At 35.0% G+C, this 19905-nt stretch overlaps 1 protein-coding gene across 3 annotated transcripts in view; it reads right to left on the minus strand.

Annotated features, from left to right (window-relative positions):
* LOC110447019 (septin-2B-like) overlaps positions 1 to 19905 on the minus strand; it is a 92623-nt gene that overhangs the window by 57746 nt on the left and 14972 nt on the right. The window contains exon 1 of one of the 3 annotated variants that reach the window (XM_021492419.1): positions 10003 to 10304. The exons of 1 other annotated variant lie outside the window; for it this stretch is intronic. In XM_021492419.1, the coding sequence (XP_021348094.1) occupies positions 10003 to 10062 (60 nt within the window). In that variant the 5' untranslated portion in view covers positions 10063 to 10304. Of the gene's footprint in view, positions 1 to 2541; positions 3492 to 10002; positions 10305 to 19905 lie in introns of those variants that run through there. One more of the 3 variants, XM_021492418.1, reaches the window with a different exon arrangement.

Here is a 19905-nt window from a genome sequence, read left to right on the forward strand (position 1 = left end):
GGGTGTACATTTGTAGAGATCAGGCATGACTTATTCTGCATAAGATGATAAACAGGACAATTCATAACCTATAGCAACATTTTATGTTTCTCAACAAAATATGATTTCCATACCATCATAATGCAGAAATGAACTTTCCAGTCCAAGATTTATTGTGAATTTTTCTTCAATCTTAACGTAACCAAACTATAATAAGTGTAACTGCAATTAAAAGATGTAACTGACTTAACCACTGCTGTTTAAACTTTGTGACAGAGTTGTTAGGCTGATTTGAGTCAAAATCCTGCCATTATGAAGGAAGAAATACTAGAAATTCTAGGACTTCAACAAGTCTAAAATAACACAAAACTTCTCATACGGAAATTCAGAAAAATTCCCACCAATAAAGTCTAAAATATTCAGCTTGTAGTAAAAACCCTGCTGTGTCAGATACTAGGGTCAGATTGGAAGAGGTGATGGCTGAAACAGGAGGGGAGAAAGCCTTACAGATCAAATTTCTCTAAATCAATTTCACTGTGAAATTGACTTTTCATCTTCATTTCTGGAGTGATATCAATTCTGGGAGTAGGTGTCCATATCAACACCTGCCAAGATAACACATCTGGGTGTGTTAGTGCCAAATGATTTCCACCACTTATAGAATGCTTTATAACATTCTAAAAGTTTCAAATAAAAATATCTTTTCAATCAAAGGACAATAAAATGTTTCCTCTCCTAATATCTTTTTTAAATTCTTGTATTGTAAAACTTTTTCACATTTTTTGTTTTTACAAACTTGATTTCCATTGAAGGATATAAAGCTGCACACAATGTGTTCGGGACCATCACAATGATTTTTCTTTTTTAGGAGACAAGCTTGAAGGTCTCAGGTTTGCATTTTAATCAATACTGCAGAACATTTTAACAATAGACTTTAAAACCATGGCTGCACCCAAGGCCTGCCATGTGATAGCCCCCACTATATCTATAGGAGATGTTTGTAGGCCTGCCATGTGATAGCCCCCACAATATCTATGGGAGATGTTTGTAGGCCTGCCATGTGATAGCCCCCACTATATCTATGGGAGATGTTTCTGGTGTGTTAACAAGGTACCCACCTGTGTATAATATGTACAGTATAATTATAGGGATACTCAGCAGGTCTAGATCTGGTCACCCTACTTCCTGTTAACCCATTCACCCCTAAAGTCACATTTGAACCTTACCAAATCAAAGTCCAATCTAAATAAGTAGGGATGAATGAGTTGATCTTCTCATACAGATACTTCCTTACTAGACATGATCCTCTATAACAAACGCAGGGTTATTATGACTGAAGGTCATATGCAAGTTTGGTCAGTCACTTTGTTTTAATCCTTTTCCTCTATTACTGTTATTTGATTTGAACTCTGCAGGATCTATACTAAACTATACCTACACTTTTATGGAACAAATCATCAAGTGACACCATAGCCTACAAAATGTTTACCCGTCTGCCAGGGGAGATTACTCTCAAACAAGCTGTGACAATAGATACATAATGCCATTGAGATACCAAAATGTCCTAGAACCTGAATAAATATGGAAAAAAAGAGCCTGGTTGGCTTACAAGGAGGTACATTGTCCAGTTTGCCACTATCTACAAATCTTCAGGCTTTAACAATTCCCCGACTTCCCCTTCCCTTTCCCCTCTGACCATTGTAGGATATCTCCAGGCTTTAACAAGTCCCTTACCCCCCTTTCCCTCTGACCATTGTATGATATCTCCAGGCTTTAACAATTCCCCTTTCCCTCTAACCATTGTAGGATATCTTCAGGCTTTAACAAGTCCCTTACCCCCTCCCCTTTCCCCTATGACCATTGTAGGATATCTCCAGGCTTTAACAAGTCCCTTACCCCCCTTTCCCTCTGACCATTGTATGATATCTCCAGGCTTTAACAATTCCCCGACCCCCCCTCCTATTTGAACGCCCATTTGGACAAATGAAGAACTGAATAGACAAAACATCCACGGACACATCTGGCAGGCCTGTTGTCATAGTAACAGACTGCTACAGATACAATATTGTATCATTTTCGATGATGAATTATTTCAGTGAGATAGCACTATAATGTACCTGCTCAGTAAACTTATCAAAATTGGCTTACATGTCAAATGATCCATGTTGTGTCGTTCATATCCTATTTTTGTTTAGACTCAGGTGTCCCGATACAATAGGATGTAAATCAGTTTCTGGGGGCCTGTACTGTCTTATTTCCTATATAATACCAATACTATTGCCAGCTTCAGAGCCAAGTTTTAAAAAGGTAAACACTAATTAACACAAAATTGTTCTCCTACAAGAACAATTTTCCCTAAAATGTTAGCAAAAGGTTTATCATGCATAGTAGATTCTATATAACTGATATATGTATGTACCGATGTGTGTAAATTAAAATGTTTACAATAATTTGACCTGCATTGTTTTAAACAAGTCTGCCTGGATCATGACATTTTATCATAGAAATGACAAACGTCAGACAGACAACAACAGACTGAGCGACACAGGAAATAACACTCACTTTCTGATAACGGGACAGGAGGATTTCTCCGCAGGTTTTCCGGAGTTTCAGCTGACCGAAGGATTCAGTACCTCCGGGAGAGGTGGTCACAACTCGACTTGGACTCTCCTCCCTGGAAAACGAGTCGTCACTGTCCCCCATTTCGCAGCGGTCAACACACACAAACAACGCATGTACATTTCACATCCTGTACCACAAGGACACTGTTTGTGTCAGTAACATGTGGTTGATATCGTTTCAGTTATTCAAGTACACTTTTCCTTTCATTCACTTACGAACTTTACCGTGTCGTGCTGTTCCATACACGTGTGTAGATGCGACATGTACTCCGGTCCACAAACCTTATTCCAGGTCTAATGTTCACATGCACACATACAATAACCGGAAGTTTTCTTGTTCACAAAGATGCTGTAAATTTCTGAGATTGGTATGTATATATATATGCATATACAATCAAAGAAAGGAAGTGTCATATACTATTTCCCAAGAATAATAATGTTTCCTGTTACCTCTGCGAGCTTCTTGATGTACACAATAATAAAACGCTGTAACTCCACTGAAAATGTGTGTTATCCAGGCAGGTTTCTTCAATACTATCCCCTAGATGTCTATATATGTTTAAAACCCTGAAATACTTCCATCATAATCCAAATCAGTGTACTAATGTCAAGTAGAGCCTTCCTCTAAGTCGACCAAGAAACAGACCCAACGTGTGTTGTATTACACACATGTACACTCCAGTAACTGGCCCAGTTCACATGCAGCACAATGTTCGATCATATATCAAAGCTTTCTGTTCCACCCTTGTTTCGTTACGTCTTTATGATCCGTTATAAATGCACAAAACCCTCTGTGGAGTTCACAGGAAACACAATATTAGGAGCACAGGTCATCAAGTGCGTTTAACTGACTTTTATAAATCCTAATCCAATGCAGAAATGTTTAAAACAGTTTCTGTAGATTCCATCCATTTAAAGGTGTTGGAATGATCAAGGAAACAGCTTCTCTAGTATAAATGCTTTGTAATCTGGAAACTCACAGCATGTATTTGAACATAATCTCTGAAACAACACTTAACCTTTTTTTAAACATACACACTGAATTCCTGAAATTCACAAAAAAAAACAATCTACACTCAAGTTCAAGTATTTGAACAATGGAAGAAACCGTGCACTTTTCACAAATGGTCTCAATTTTCACAACAACTGTTCTTTACATCTGTAGGCTACAGAGTAATCAAACGTATAGAAGTTAATAGCTTGTGTCATGTAATGTATGGGGGAGAGTGTTAAACCAATTATTACCGACCCCTGGAGGATACCTTCACTTGTCAATAAAATTACTTCACAATACTAGTATACACATCTCCGAAGATCATTACCGTGTCAATGGCCGAAGATCAAGGTAATTACGTCGGCAGGATCTTGATCCTCATGTACAAGACTTAGGTGTAGATGATCATTACCGTGTCAATGGCCGAACGTTTTATATAATAGAGTTTCTCCGATGTTGCACTGGTGTTTAGTTTTCACTTAACATAAGTATCAGAGTTCATAAGCAATGAAGTGTATACATGTGTGAATCCTTAACACATGATAACATGTAACATTTGTTTTCAAACACCGACGACTCCGATAAAATTACATTCATCAAAAAAAATCTCCCGATGAACTGTAAAATTCACCTCCACCAATAGCAGGGGTGTATTCGTCTTACTATTCTTTTATGAAACAACATGCATTTTCATGTGTACGGAGTTGTATGAAATCCTCAAAGATTAGATTCCTGCACCAAAATTCCTTGAATAACTTCTGATAAAACACATTTGCTTCCTGGATCCGTACTTAGTTGTCATGGAAATTTCAAAACAATGTTCAATATTCCAGCAATTTTTTTGGCAATGGAGTTTCAGACACTATCCTTTACAAGTCGACTGCAAGTGTAGTATATAAAATTGAGATGCCCATGATCCTGTGTAATGGCCCTACATGTAATTTTTCAGCACAATTGAACAGGTTCTAAACCTCCTCCATGACTGTAGACAGACAAGCAGTGTAGCAGAACAGGGGTCTCGTCAGTTATTAACCCTCTAGGTACATTATTTGCCTAATAAGTAAGAATATAACGATCAAATTGGTAGTGGTACACTTATCTCATCCCAGGTGAAGATCTGTCCTTCAACTTACATAGTAATATAAATTTTCATTTAATCCACTGAATTCTTTTTCACATTTTTTTTCTTTCAGCTACAAAAAGATGTGATCCTTTGACCTCCACTCATCCGTAATATAAAATGTGTACTTTCGCTTTCATGTGGTGATTTTGATGAGAGATATCCAATTTGATGTGAGACCGCCTAGCATAGCAGCTCACCCAACCATACTGTGTAAAGATTTGTCGGGATTATAATGTATAGGGCACCACTATCTTAATCTTAGGAACACACAGAACTAGTGGAGTATGTAGAATGTCTCACAGACTCAAACACCCGAGATTATAGAATCAGATTTCAAGATCTGCCCAATGCCAAAAATGCAAGTTTTAAACAAAATATTTGGATTTCATGAAATAGAATATCGTTCAATTTACTTTTGTATAGATAAAATTGTAAAGCTACAGGAAGACTGATAAGACTTAATTGAACCGAACTTTCATAGATTACAAACAAGAAATAACTGGTTAAAATTTCAAAATTAACTGCCAAATTAATAATATAAATGACATGTTTTAGCATTTTTTTTTACAGAAGTGGTTATTTAAACCAAGAAGTGGATCAGCAAATCTAACAATACATTAGGACAATCCAAACAATACAATCCAAGCAATACAATCCAAACAATACAATCCAAACAATACAATCCAAACTCGAATCTTGCACAGAATTATTTCACTGTAATTGAATCCATGAGCAGTAAAAATAGATAAATTAGTAAACTTTTCCGAATCCTTCGTCAATTGTAGATTAAATGTCCGTAAACACAGCCAAAATATAATGATCTTCACTCCAAAACGGATAAAAATACATTTTGCAGAATTGTGTACCTTGTTCCTTTTTGGATGATATGAATATTCAAAATGAAAATAACAAGTGCAACTAAATGAACATTATTCTATCCTCACGATCATCATGCACCGGTCCTGAAGTTTTGTCGTGTTTTCTGTACAGGTCTCCTATTAGCCTCAGTAACAGACTGCTTTGATATGTCCAGTTATATCTACATTCTCCTGCAGCCAAAACCTCACAAGAGACCTAAGTATGTGATATGCCCGTGAGCAGACTACTGTAGTAACACCCCGAGGACACACTTTGGTGTATGTCTGTGGAAGGCACAGATCAGTCCACTAATACACCTCAATTACCATGTTTTCAATTCAAGCAATTAAACGAGATGAAGGCAGATTTTACTCAGAACACAGTGCCAGCATACCAGAGAACTTTCAATTGCTATGGTCCATCTTGATCAGTCTAACCAAATTTTTTTTTTTATATTTTGTACTGGGTATATATAATTTCAATGTCTTATCTGTGTATGTATTATTCTCAAGTCTTCAGAACAGAAATGTTTTGAAAACCATACTTAACATTACAATTGGTGGTGTCGATAATAGCTAATGAAAGATACCAACAGACTTATACTTGTTTTGAACATCCCATACGATCTGTTAATTTGGATATGGCGGCCATTTCCTTTCGTTGACTGATTCAAGTCCCTTCATGTAACATATGCCATATTTCGTAAAAGTTTTCTTTGATATAAAAAATATCAACATAACTAGGGACCATGGAGAAGCTCCATGTGAAGTTTGAGAAAGATCCCTCCAGTACTTTATGGGAAATAGTGTAATGGTTAGGACAGATTGAATGATGGACCATGGACAAAGGCAATTTGAACAGCCCACCATCACCAGATTATGGTGACATTTTGGTGACATATTCTTAAGAATGATCATATTATATTAGCTGAAGGGAAACAACCTACTCAAGTCGAAAATTGTTGTGCAATAACACAGAATCATTTTTCAAGTTTGAGAAAATAAAACGTGGGTAATGGGCAAAACCGAGGTCCCAAAAAGGGCTTTGTGGTGATTAAATCATACACCTCTATGAATATTTATAAGTTTACTGTCCAAACAATGTTTGTCTGAACTGAAGTGTCGAAGATTAAAGGTCCCCCACTTATACATCTGTAAGTATTAGGATATTCCGATCATGTAACCACTCCAGTTCTGCGAGGATATTTTTGTCAGCGGTATCAAATTGGCCATATGTCGGTGGGGTGTGACACACATTTCCACATTCATGTACCAACATCCATGTGCAAACCACAGAAAAAGCACTTCAGAACCCTTCCCAATCTCTCAGAGTGCCAAAACAAATTTCCGTATCCTTCAGGACAATATCAGTTTACACATCCTGATTACCGGCTTGTAATACTTACCCGGCATCACACAACAACTTAGGACTTTTTTTCTGCACAAAATTATGTCTTGGAATGTGACAAAAACTATACTTGAACAATCATATATGCAATCAATCAAAAAGACGTATATTTATTTTTTTTCCCCTTTCTGGGTATTAAATCTATAATTAAACTGATCCATCCTCTCTTCAGGTCTCAAAAATCAAGTTTCACATGGAAATTTCCACCATCTCTTCAACCAGTTTATTAACAGGGAACCTTCGTCTCCAATGTTTACACCGAGCACTCTATGTTGACAAATTTCTGATGTACCAGCCACCATTAACAGACGAATAATCCATCATCAGGCAGGCTTCACATTTACTGTTCGGAATTTTTTATGAAGTCCGTACTCCAGATTGTAACATTAATATTAAAAGTACACATGCAACAGGATGATTAGCAATATGTAAAAAATAAATAAAGAATTTCTGTCACATAACTTAAATACATTAGGAACAAAGGCCTGTGTTGTGTGTAAGAAGTGAATCACGGTTTATTTGATAGAGCAGTGTTGTAATTTAAAGTTCAATTGAAATTTGATAATTAATCAAACCAGAGAAAATATTTAAATACAAATGCCATCTAGTGCATGTCTACATATTACTAATTTTGGTCTGTTGTAATTTTTTAATCAAAGAAAACAACTGATTCCTGTCAGAGTCTGTAACTGACCAATAATCTCGATTGATTTATGATATGTAATTCATGTCAGACATGAAATCACTTCAAATTCTATCCCATGGTTTTCAACTTGTCATATAGTTTCAAATTATCTATCTCCCCTGGAGGTATTACATTACCTTCCCTTCTTATATCTAATTGNCCCCTTTATCTGATTACCTTCCCTTATGATACTGTAAGAGTAGTTGGATAATTCCCCATTATATATAAATTGGAAATTACTGTATTACCTATCTTTGCTATCTAAAATACTCAATCATCGTCATACATTCATTGTTTTTAAATATGTTTGTTTTCATAATCATATTTTAATAATTTTCTTATCTATTTCTTCTTCTAATCTGCTGGTATACATGATATGGCTTTCCAATGAAGGATCCCTGTCTCACTGCAGGAAATACACTAGATCTAGAAAACTCTTCTGTAGTTTATTCTTCAATAACCTCCAATGTATTTCACTTTGAATTAAACTGACCAATGTTCTACATAAAAATGTGTTGTTTACCAGGTAGCCAAGTTTGTTACGCAGCAGCATAATGATTAGATTAGGGTTCGAATCCTGTTTTAAAAGCCCCTTTGCTTTTTTTATTCAGTAAACTGTTGATTATTCTTGTTCATTTCATCTTAATCATTATGTCGTAGAATTTCCATAAGGTATGGTTTTCTTTTTAGATTTTTTTATCAAAGCTAATTCATGCCAGAAAAAAATAATTTCAAGTGCCTAGTTTTTGGCCGTGGTATAGGGGTCTTTAACTAAAACACAAGTCTAACCACTGGACATCACCAACATTATACGATCTTTCAGGAACTTCATCAGAAAAAGACATTTACTCTTGGACTGAATGATCAGTCAAATACATCCTGAAGTATTTAACTTTTCATTTCTGAAGATTTTGACAACACCTGTAAGGGCGAGTGAAGTGTCCTTGATCCAGCCAAGCAGTTAATGACAGGGTGTTCAACATCTACAGCAGATATAGGAGATAGGGTAGGTGGGTGGATGTTATCACGGCTATAATCATCGGCATTACTTCTTAAGTCTTGTTAGCTTCAGAAATAATCATCAGCTTTACTTCTAAAGTATTGTTAGCTTCAGAAATAATCAGTGGCTTTACTTATTAAGTCTTGTTAGCTTCAGAAATAATCATCAGCTTTACTTCTAAAGTATTGTTAGCTTCAGAAATAATCAGTGGCTTTACTTCTAAAGTCTTGTTAGCTTCAGAAATAATCATCAGCTTTACTTCTAAAAGACTTGTGAGCTTCATTTTCTGTTAAGTTATAATGTACATTCAAACAGGAAGATACCCTTGAGTTGGTCATTGTAGACAAGATATAACAAGAATGTCAATTCAGTAGAAATACAACATCCTTGTGATATTTTTATGTTTGAACATTTTGTATAATATGTATACTGGTGGATACAAGCTTCACATTGCTGTTAAAGTAAGGTCCAGGTTGAAATTGGCTGCAGTCAGAAATGCCTTTATTAAGTGCAGTATAATATTTGAACAATTTGCATAATATCTATCTATAATTACATCTCTCCCTTCTTAAACTTAGTTAACTCTAACTGCCTATGAATTAGCGTATAATGCACACCATAGAATAAATGCCAACTGCATTCATACTACCGTATACGCCATCAAAATGAAGGTCAATCCTAAAATGTTTTACCTTTTTAGTTCAAGTAAAGGTCAAAAGTTCAAAGCAGCAGGATCGAGGCTGTAAGTGTCCACCTATATATGGTCAGGGAGATTCCCTTCCCCCTTCATGTACAATATACCCTGGGTGGGATTTATAGATGGTACTTAGTCCGAAATCAAATCTATGTGAATTTTAAGTGACGCAGAGTGGAATAGGGTATCATATATCTAGTCTTTATCAATTACATGCTTAAAAGGAAACGCTTGAAATATAAAAATATAGGGTGGGACCCCTATCTCAAGTGTTCTACAAACTGGCACATCACAGGTGGCCAAGTCACACCTATAACGACCTTCGTCCAGGTAACCCAGTATACTGTACAAAAGTATATACATTGCATCTCCAAAGTTATTTTTAAATTTTAAAATGTACACAGCATGTGGTAAAAATATATTTTTTTAGCATCTTTTTCAGTTTTCACAATCAAACCTATATCATTACATATGGTATTTATGGAAACAGAAATATTTAGTTAATAAAGGTCACACTTCATTAACTAGGTAAAAAACACTTTAGTGTAAACTCTAATGCAATGTGATTGATCGGGATGAGCCTGATTCTATACTTACCAAAGCAATATGTAAATGAGATAGTTCAAAGGTCAAAATCTTACCTTTGCAGGAACCAGACTCAGGAATGGTGCTTTGAGTTTACAGGAATGAGGGGATGACATGATTGGTCATCTGATAAAGCAATCTGATTTGCTGGTCAACTATTCCTGTAAGTAAACCTGATTGGCTGGTAGGATACTGTATATCAATAAATCCAAGATCTTGTCTCTAATCTGAGAGAACGATGTGATCCTCTTAGTTTTGTTATCCAAATCTCCCTAAATCAAAAAGGCGGATGTAAGAATCCCAAACGGTTATTTGGTGTGTATTCTATTCCTTTGTTTCTCTACCTACAGCCACACTGATGAGTAACCTCTACAGTGGTGCACACATGTCGGGAATTACATCATCATATCATCAGCCATTCAACCTGCCCAGACTCCAGCGCTCACACCAACCTCCTGCAGTGGAATGTCCCACCTCAAAGGATGGGTCAGTCTAGACCTTCAAACAGGGAGATCAGGGTGAAACATACAGATGATCAGGAATCTGGTTGTAAATGGTTTCTCCTCCGTCCAAGGGTCAACATTTATAGTCTTAACAAATACAATACCTACACACTCGAGGGTTCAAGCAGTTCATTGCTGATTTGATATCACTTCCTCACAGAGACCTCAAACTAACAGTGAAATGTCAGGCCTTTCTTATACACTCAGACTAACGCTCTGAGAGGAGTTCCTTCAATCAATATTTATTAATTATGCAGTTATCTCCCTTTCATCGACCAGTCGCCATGGAGACTAAATTTAGTTTTTTGTCGGTTGGAAGATTTTTTTTTATCTGTGTGATTACTGAACGTGTATTTCTCCTCTGACTAATGGTGTTTTCTTTGTCATTTAATTCATCATTCATCACTTGAGTTTAGTTCTGGCGAGCACCAGACAGTGAATCGTACAGTGAGGCATGGACACATGGAAGACGTGATTAAATTACTGTAAGATAATACTGCAGCTGTTTTATTAAAAACATGCATTTTGATTAAAAACCTTGCTTGTAATTTGATTTCAGATGTGGAACACAAAAATGTTTTTATATTAACTTTTGGTACACATATACTTCGTAATTCCAAAACATAAAATTTTGAAGCAAGTAAAAAATTATCAGCACACACATGCAGACTTTTAAAATCTGCAGTGCAAGACTTAACTTCACATTTCATCAGGGTAAACATTTTGAAATTTTAGTAGAAATCCTGAGACAGCTAGCTACAGCAGAGATTGAGAGTGGGCAGCACCACACTGTTCAGGCCTCAACATCACACACACACAGTACAGCTACACCTGGTTTTCCCATTTTCAGTATACATGTACCAGACCTACATCCGATGTATCTTCTTAAGATTCATATTTTTTCTGTGGATTTCATGATGTGGTTTTATTAGCTGAAGTAGAAACTCAGAAACTGAACCATCAGTGGGTTCCTAAATAAGGAAAACTCCTTCATGTGAACTATATACAAATCTGTAGGCGATGCAATTTTACATGTTGGTACAATTTCTCACTCCCATATTCCAGAACATCATCTATTCTTGATATCTATATTCAAAAGATGAAGCTACAAAATTCAGTGACTACATCCTATTATTATAAAAATTTGCCAAATTAAATTTTCGCATCTCGTCTGTAATGACAAATTTAGAAATTTTTGTAAACATGTATGATCTGGAAATGAAGAAATTTTGCAAGTAGATGTCATGATCCAATACTCTTGAAAAAGCACAATTTAGACAAAAACATTATCTTCCTGCATACCATTTTCGCTTTTCGATGAATTTTACTTTATAAGTGCCTAAATAGATGAATTCTTGAAAAGTCATGAAGACACATCAAATACCAAATTTGGAAGCGAGGAATTTTGTTTCAACTAGGGGGACATTTGGCAAAATCACAGAAATTTAAAGGTCAATATAAATCTTTTGGGGAAAATTTCCTTAGAATTACAGTTTATTAAATGTTTTAAATGGCTTTATTCAATATTTATCGCAAACTTCATTTTCATTTCAAAGAGACATATTTTGTGTGAGATTTCAATTAAACATTCCAGTGTTTTTTTCTTTTTCCTGCAGAGTATTATATTTTCCTTTCCTGTGTCCCAAAAGGGTAAGCTTGTTTCAGTGAAATAACCTTCACTTTAAACATTTTCTAAAATCCAATCACCAAATACAACCACACCTACACATAATGATAGGGCCCAGGCAGATCTGTCTAGAAGAAAAACATACCAATAGTTTTCTTTACAAATTACTTAAATAAAGATCTACTGTACAAACTGAAAAGAGATTTTTTAATTAAACAAATCACAACAATTCGTTTTAGAGTAAATGTGGATTTTAGGTTTTAAATCACAGGTGTTCTTCGGTATGAACTTTTGATGTTACCAGGAAGCCATTATTTACTTTCATACTCCTTTTATATAAACATACAATCAGGGAACTGTTATCTTAAAGGATAAATTTGAAATCTGATGCCAAATAGTTTTGAAAAATCAAGTGTTTTTTCATTGGGACATTCTGAAAAATGAAAAATAAATAACGACAGAAAAGATTAAAACTGAAATGATAGTTTGTGAAAATAGTCACCCATGATGGTATAAAAAAGTATGTGTTAATGCAATTACGGCTGAAGGATCCTTGTCCCACTGCACTGTGGTTTTACCTATATACAGTTACCTCCCCTTAAGGATCACTGTCCCACTGCACTGTGGTTTTCCCTATATACAGTTACCTCCCCTTAAGGATCACTGTCCCATTGTACTGTGGTTTTACCTATATAAAGTAACCTCCCCTAAAGGATCCTTGTCCAACAACACTGGGGTTTTACCTTTATACAGTTACCTCCCCTTAAGGACCCCTGTTCCACTGCACTGTGAATTCCCTTTATATAGTAACCTCCCCTTAAGGACCCAAGACCCACTGCACTGTGGTTTTACCTTTATACATTAACCTCCCCTTAAGGACACCTGTCCCACAACACTGGGGTTTTACCTTTATACAGTTACCTCCCCTTAAGGACCCCTGTCCCACTGCACTGTGGTTTTACCTTTATACATTAACCTCCCCTTAAGGACACCTTTCCCACAACACTGGGGTTTTACCTTTATACAGTAACCTCCCCTTAAGGACACCTGTCCCACTGCACTGCGGTTTTACCTTTATACAATAACCTCCCCTTAAGGACCCCCTGACCCACTGTACTGTGGTTTTACCTATATACAGTTACCTCCCCTTAGGGACGCCTGTCCCACTGCACTGTGGTTTTACCTATATACAGTTACCTCCCCTTAAGGACCCCTGTCCCACTGTCCCACTGTACTGTGGTTTTACCTATATACAGTTACCTCCCCTTAGGATTTTACTGTTGCAAAGTTGGGCCAGTGTGCAGAGTGATATTGAAAACTGTAATTGTTAGTAGTTTTGAAACTATCGATTGTTTAGCATACTATCGACAATTGTTATCAAGTTTATGAAGTTGTCATTGATTAATCAAACTGTGAGGTGTACAATCACAACCTATTAATTGTACGACGTATCGTTACACCACTACTGACCAGGTAGCTCAATGGGTTAGAGTGATAGTATAACAAGTCCAGTTTAACTCCCGTCTACCCCAGGGACTTTCACCATTTTATATAAAGGTTGATTCTGATACATGTATTCCAATTTTTTATTTTATTTTTGTTCTGGATTTCTATCATTTCCAGCAGTTGTATGTTTTGTTTTTTATTTTGTTAGTTCTGAAAATTTCTGCCACAAATAATAGGATTTTTTGAGTTCAAACCAGTAACTGAATGAAAAAAAAAGCTGCCAAGGTGCATTACCTACTGATACACTGACCAACCTACTGATACACTGACCAACCTACTGATACACTGACCAACCTCCTGATACACTGACCAACCTACTGATCCACTGACCAACCTCCTGATACACTGACCAACCTACTGATCCACTGACCAACCTACTGATACACTGACGAAGCTACCGATACACTGACCAACCTACTGCTACACTGACCAACCTACTGATACACTGCCCAACCTACTGATACACTGACCAACCTACTGATACACTGACCAACTTACTGATACACTGACCAATGAAGTATTCAAAGTGATAAATGATTTTAAAGTGGGGAATCAAAACTTGAAATGTGTATGGTGTAAAGAGACCTTCATGATTTCCTGTGGCAGGAAAATAGTCAAAATACAAGTAATGGTTTATTGTGTCTGAATTAAATTGTCCCACTTGTCAATTATCTACGCCCTGAGCACCCTTATTATCAGTTATATCAAATAGGGTACATTGAGGTAACGCATCATTCACAGAAGTTTTTACCTCCAGACAGGAGAGTTCAGTTCAACAGACAACACTTTGAAAACATCAAACATAGATTTCAATATGGAAATCTTCTTTCAAAAAAACTTCTCATTTTAATTTTTAATTTATTACAAATCACATCTAAGTAACTGAGATCAACCTTGTATGTAGACATATCTGTCATCAAAATGTCTTCATCATTTTTTAAAGACCAGCCTTGGCAAAAATTAATAGACAGTGCTGGTGTAAAGATTTAAGATTAGACTGGATAAAAGTTTGTATTAACTGCTTTCAACATCAAAGCCACCATGTACACTAAAGAAATGTATCTCCAAATAAAAGAGCTCTGTTACCTGTACACATATGTATGAGTTCTGAGTAATGAGCTCATAAAAGACAAACTTTGTTTTCACTTAATGTAAAATCAAGAGATCAGTCTTGGTTTATTTAAATTTGAAAAGACAAATTTTAAATATTAGTTGATCAAATTTTAAAGAAAACAGAAAGACATTAGATTTTAAGACAATATAAACTGAACATAGATTAACTAAATGGCTTTGGTTGTTCAGATAGGCTACTATTATATATTTTTTTTATTTTTTTTTGTCTTCACAGATACATCATGTAAAATATCATATGAGTATATATATATCATGTAAACATATCCTCTCAGAGGAGTCCATCTTTGATTTTTTTTTTCCCCCTTGCTTCAAGAAGCTTTTATGCCTGGACAAAGATTTTTGTTATCCTACTTGGTAGGTTATGGAGAGGTTAGAAAGGATACACAGGGTCCACGTACTATACACAAACTCAGAAATAGTCTAGGACATTTGGGAAAATTTAACATATATAAATAGGAAGCAGCCCATTAAAATAATTGAAAACTCATAGTGTGGTTCAGCCTTGCTTAGTCAATGGACTACTATTTGGTAATACAGAGAATAGCGCACACACTTTTCACAAGATAGACAGGGCCCAGACCCTGATTGGACATGAAAGGTATGGGGTCACCTGCCCAACCATGTGGGTTTTCTCCAGGTACTCCAATTTCTCTCACATGAAGACCCAAGCATTCTTCATTCCTGGCCAACAAAAGTGATTTTTTACAATTTTGGTTAAATTAATGAAGTTACTGTTATATATATAAATGTGTGTGTGTAAAATCTTGTCTTTTAGAGTATTTTGTCCTCTTCTATGTTCAATTTAATAAAAAAAAAAAAAGGCATAAAAAGATACATGTCACAAGTAGACATTTGCATCATTTGTTGGTGATAAAACTCCAGTTTATCTATCTCCCCTAATCTACAGAATTATTCCACACAACGCACCACCGATTGAGAAAGTCTGACATGTTATAGTTGACGTAGTTTATTGGAGTAACTCATAAAAAGAAGGAAAGATTTATATTTTGATATGATACACTTTGACATATATATCGACCTCATTTGCATATAATTTGCATATTTGACCTGATCTAAGATGTATCGGACAGGCCTGTTCTGTATGTTAAGAAGCATGAGGATAATACAATTATAGATCTAGTAGTACCCTCCGGAAATTCTACATCAGAGTTGTTGTAACATTAGTTAACAATTACAAAAGAAAAACTTCCATATAGACTCAGTGATAATGGCCGGTGTGCCCATGTATATTACTATACCACACATCATATACTTTACACGAAGCTGAATTTATTATACACACAAACTACTTGCTAACAATATCTGATTTGTTGATGATTATCAATTGCTAAAAGCATTCAAAAGATGACAATGAAATGTCAAACTACTTTTATTGTGTATAATTTTACTGTTAAAATATTCATAATTTTGCATCTATTTTTGTCAAAACATCCACACACCAACATCCTATGTATGTGGCATCACTGGCGACATGAAATGAAAATGTCCACACTACCTACCAAACCATATATAAACATTTGTAACAGGTCATATAGGTGCTGAGCTATCATTTGTTGACAACATGTTTATGCACATATAAACTGTAACAAATTTGACTAAAAGGTGTTTGACAAAATATTGCCCTTTGCTTTCGCCTTTTTTTCTCAATCTGTTAAAAATGAGGACTGGTCTAACGATGACAAAAATCATTGTATATAAATACATAAATAACAGTCAATGATTTTCTACGAGATACTGGTATTTATATCAAAGGCAGAGTTTTTCTTTTACAAAATCTCATTAAATCAATTTTACTCGAATCATTGGAATCTAGTTTTCTGAATGAATTATAGATAAAATTGTCCGCATGGAAAACGGTAACCTAACACTTATAATTTAGTAGACAGATCAAGTATTTCAGCTTCATAACTAGCTTTGAAATTGTATCTGCCGGATTTCATTACAAAATAAATATGGAGTTGACTAGGAGACTCCTGACCCTAGTTTAATAAGTATAGAGATATTATGTATCAATTTTGTATCAGACAATTTCCATACATTACCAGGTACAATCATAATGCTGCTTAGGTATACGTACTGCAACCGTCCTTCAACCATGATAGCTGAAATAGCTGTCACCTCATTGTATATGTATACATTAACAATAGTTTGTAGTATTTCAGTTTTCTTTTGAGAAACAATTCAAAACATGCCACAGTTCCTCCAAAAAATTTTTCTCGCTTATGTTTGTTTGGTCTAAATTTGACTAAAGCCAATTTGATAAAATAAAGATTATTTTTGAGGTCCGTTCAAAACAAGTATTTTGGATAACATATGTTTATTGACAAATGAACGAAATTTTTGTAACTAAAAGTTTGTATGATAATGAAAGACAAGAACCTTTAATGCACCAAAATAATATCTAAGGTGTTTTCCTTCTATTTCAACAAATACATTCGCTCTAGGACGGCTTGAGCCTTTCACAAAGTTCCTGACATCAGACTAAACAGTTAACATGTTACCTGACACAGATCTTAGATTAAACTTTGATATATTATCTGCTTTAAAATTAAATTACACTATCAAAATTTAAGAATATTTCCCGTACAAGTACAGAGTATACTGCTGTGCGTTTTTTTACAGAGGGGCAATATACACCCACCTATGTAATCTACCTGTACTGTAGGTATATAGGTAGACACAACAGTATCTACTGTTATACAGAAACCTAGTCTGACTGGACACATATATCTATATATGTAGTGGTCATTCTATACCATAATAGATATGTAGCAATCAATACCAAAACTTAACGGTTTTCAATGGACAAACTGTGGATCAATTGTAGGAGAGAAACAGATTTAAGGGTGTACATGTGCTGATTGGCTGGAACAGGAGGCTGGCCTCAATAGGTAAGTTTTTACTTACTCTTGTAACGGTAAAGCTTAAGTTGTATCACCTGTTGTTTAGGTGTACTACAAAAAGTTAATAATTAATTGTTTTGTTTTAAAGAATAAGAATATGTTTCTATTAATCTTGCATATACTGAAACAGCATTATAGAAACATATTTCAATATTTGGTCACAATATTACTATATAAATCTATAACTATACAGAATATTTTTGATATAATTAGTTTGGAGTCTTCAAAACATTTATTTTAATTATAACACATATTGACAATGATATAGTTCTCCATGTTTGCATTGCTTGCAGTCCTAAGTATAGTTACTTGATTTAGAATTTCTTGATTTCTGTCTGAAAAGTCAAAATATACATTTAACTATCAAATGTGAGAAATGCATCATGGGGTATTCTTTTTCTACATAACAGAAAACATCTGTGCTATTGTACCTACTTATAAAATAAATGGACTATTTTGTCGTTTTTCAAGAAAAGTTGACACACTTAATCTACCCCATTCAGATATTTTATGGCTTTTTTGACGACACTTCTGTTATAAATCCGGCGTGTCAGGAATACTGCGAAATTTGTCTGGTACGAAATGTCACATACAACCAACATTAACCTAAATACTTCACTTTTATGTAAAAATTGTATTGTATTTATATAATGTATGGGTTTATGTAAACATTCCCCTTGTATTAGGTGTCTGAAGTCATAACTACTCCAGATATATAGAATTGGTGAAATGAACTTTCCTTGTGTCACTTTGACAACAAGTGATCTGGGTTTTCGCTGCAGAAGAAATAAATGGAAATGTAATTTTCACACAGAAAGTATAATCATTTACAGAAGTTAAAATGATCTGTAATAAACGTGTCTTTGACAACACCTAATATGCCAAGCAATTTACTCCTAATTCTTATCCCTGAGTTTGCAACAAAGACTTATTAATTAAAGTTATTGTAAATTTATTTAGTGTTTTAAAATTCAATATTAGTTAACGTGATTGTGTTTTTAAAATCGAATTGGAAAAAAACCCATCAGATGAGAAAAATCTAGGAAATGATCTTTACAGAAGAACAAGCACATGTCATGTTCCTAAATTGATGTTTATTAAGCATGTTCCTACAGTGATGTTTATTAAGCCAAGACAAGATCAGCCCTATTTCAAACTCATTTATGAACCATAAGATAAAACCATTTTCCCCCAACATTTACAAATAAGTCAAAGTGTACAGGGAGAAAGGTGTGATCTCCCTTCCTATGAACAAAATCAACTATCTCTTATTTTCAGGTTATCTCCCTTTGTACAACCACAATTTGAAGTGTTTGGGTTTCTTTGTCATAATGGTCCAACCTTTTTTAAAATTTTGAACCATGCTATTACTTGGAACTTAGGAAAGTTTCACAAAACTTGATGGTTACCATCATTATAACATTCTCTTAATAATTCCTAATGCTATTTGGTTTATTAGACATGTATGCATATCCTTCATATTGCCAGACAGGTAACTTAATTTCTTTCGAGATAAAAATTTGTTCAACAATGATTTTGTTATTTTCCTGACATGATAATAGTTGAGACAGAAAAATAAAGACAGGAAAAGGAATTAAAATTTGGTAAAATTACTGCAAGTTCAAAGCCTTATGTGTACTTGTTTCACATATTTAAGGTACATAATTATTTCCCCTAGACCATCGATGTACATAACAATACCACACATATCAAAGGCTTATCAATGCTTTATTGTAAGTCATATGCATTTGTGTCACATACATGTTCAATGGTTCTGGTTTTTTCTTCTTAGTTTCCAGTTATGAGCATAGCCTTTGCCAACTAATTGTAGGCCGAATTATTACATTATTTTACAACAATTATGAAACAAGTCATATCAACTTATTTGAATCACTTTAGTTGGCATGAGGGGGGTCTATATGTAGAGGAAACCAAAGTTCCCAGAGAAAACCCACACAGTTGGCAAGTGATGCCATACCTGTTCTCGTCCGATCAGAGAAGCCTTGGTGAAAGGCGAGTGGGTGTTCCATTGCGCCACCCGACCAACCGGCGCATGCATACTAATACTTAGCTTCATGATGGAGTATCATGATTTAGTAAAGACAGATCTAACAGGGAAAAAAGTTGAACAAATACTTAAAAAAATGTACTCTTTATTCACTGTTCTGCTGATCCTATAGAGCAATTGTGAATACTGTCAGATCATGTGATCATATCATCCAAGCTATATAGTAATGGGTCCTGGTAGCTTTTCATTGAAGATAT

The sequence above is a fragment of the Mizuhopecten yessoensis genome, unplaced genomic scaffold, assembly GCF_002113885.1.
Source record: "Mizuhopecten yessoensis strain PY_sf001 unplaced genomic scaffold, ASM211388v2 scaffold3111, whole genome shotgun sequence".
NCBI lineage: Eukaryota > Metazoa > Mollusca > Bivalvia > Pectinida > Pectinidae > Mizuhopecten > Mizuhopecten yessoensis.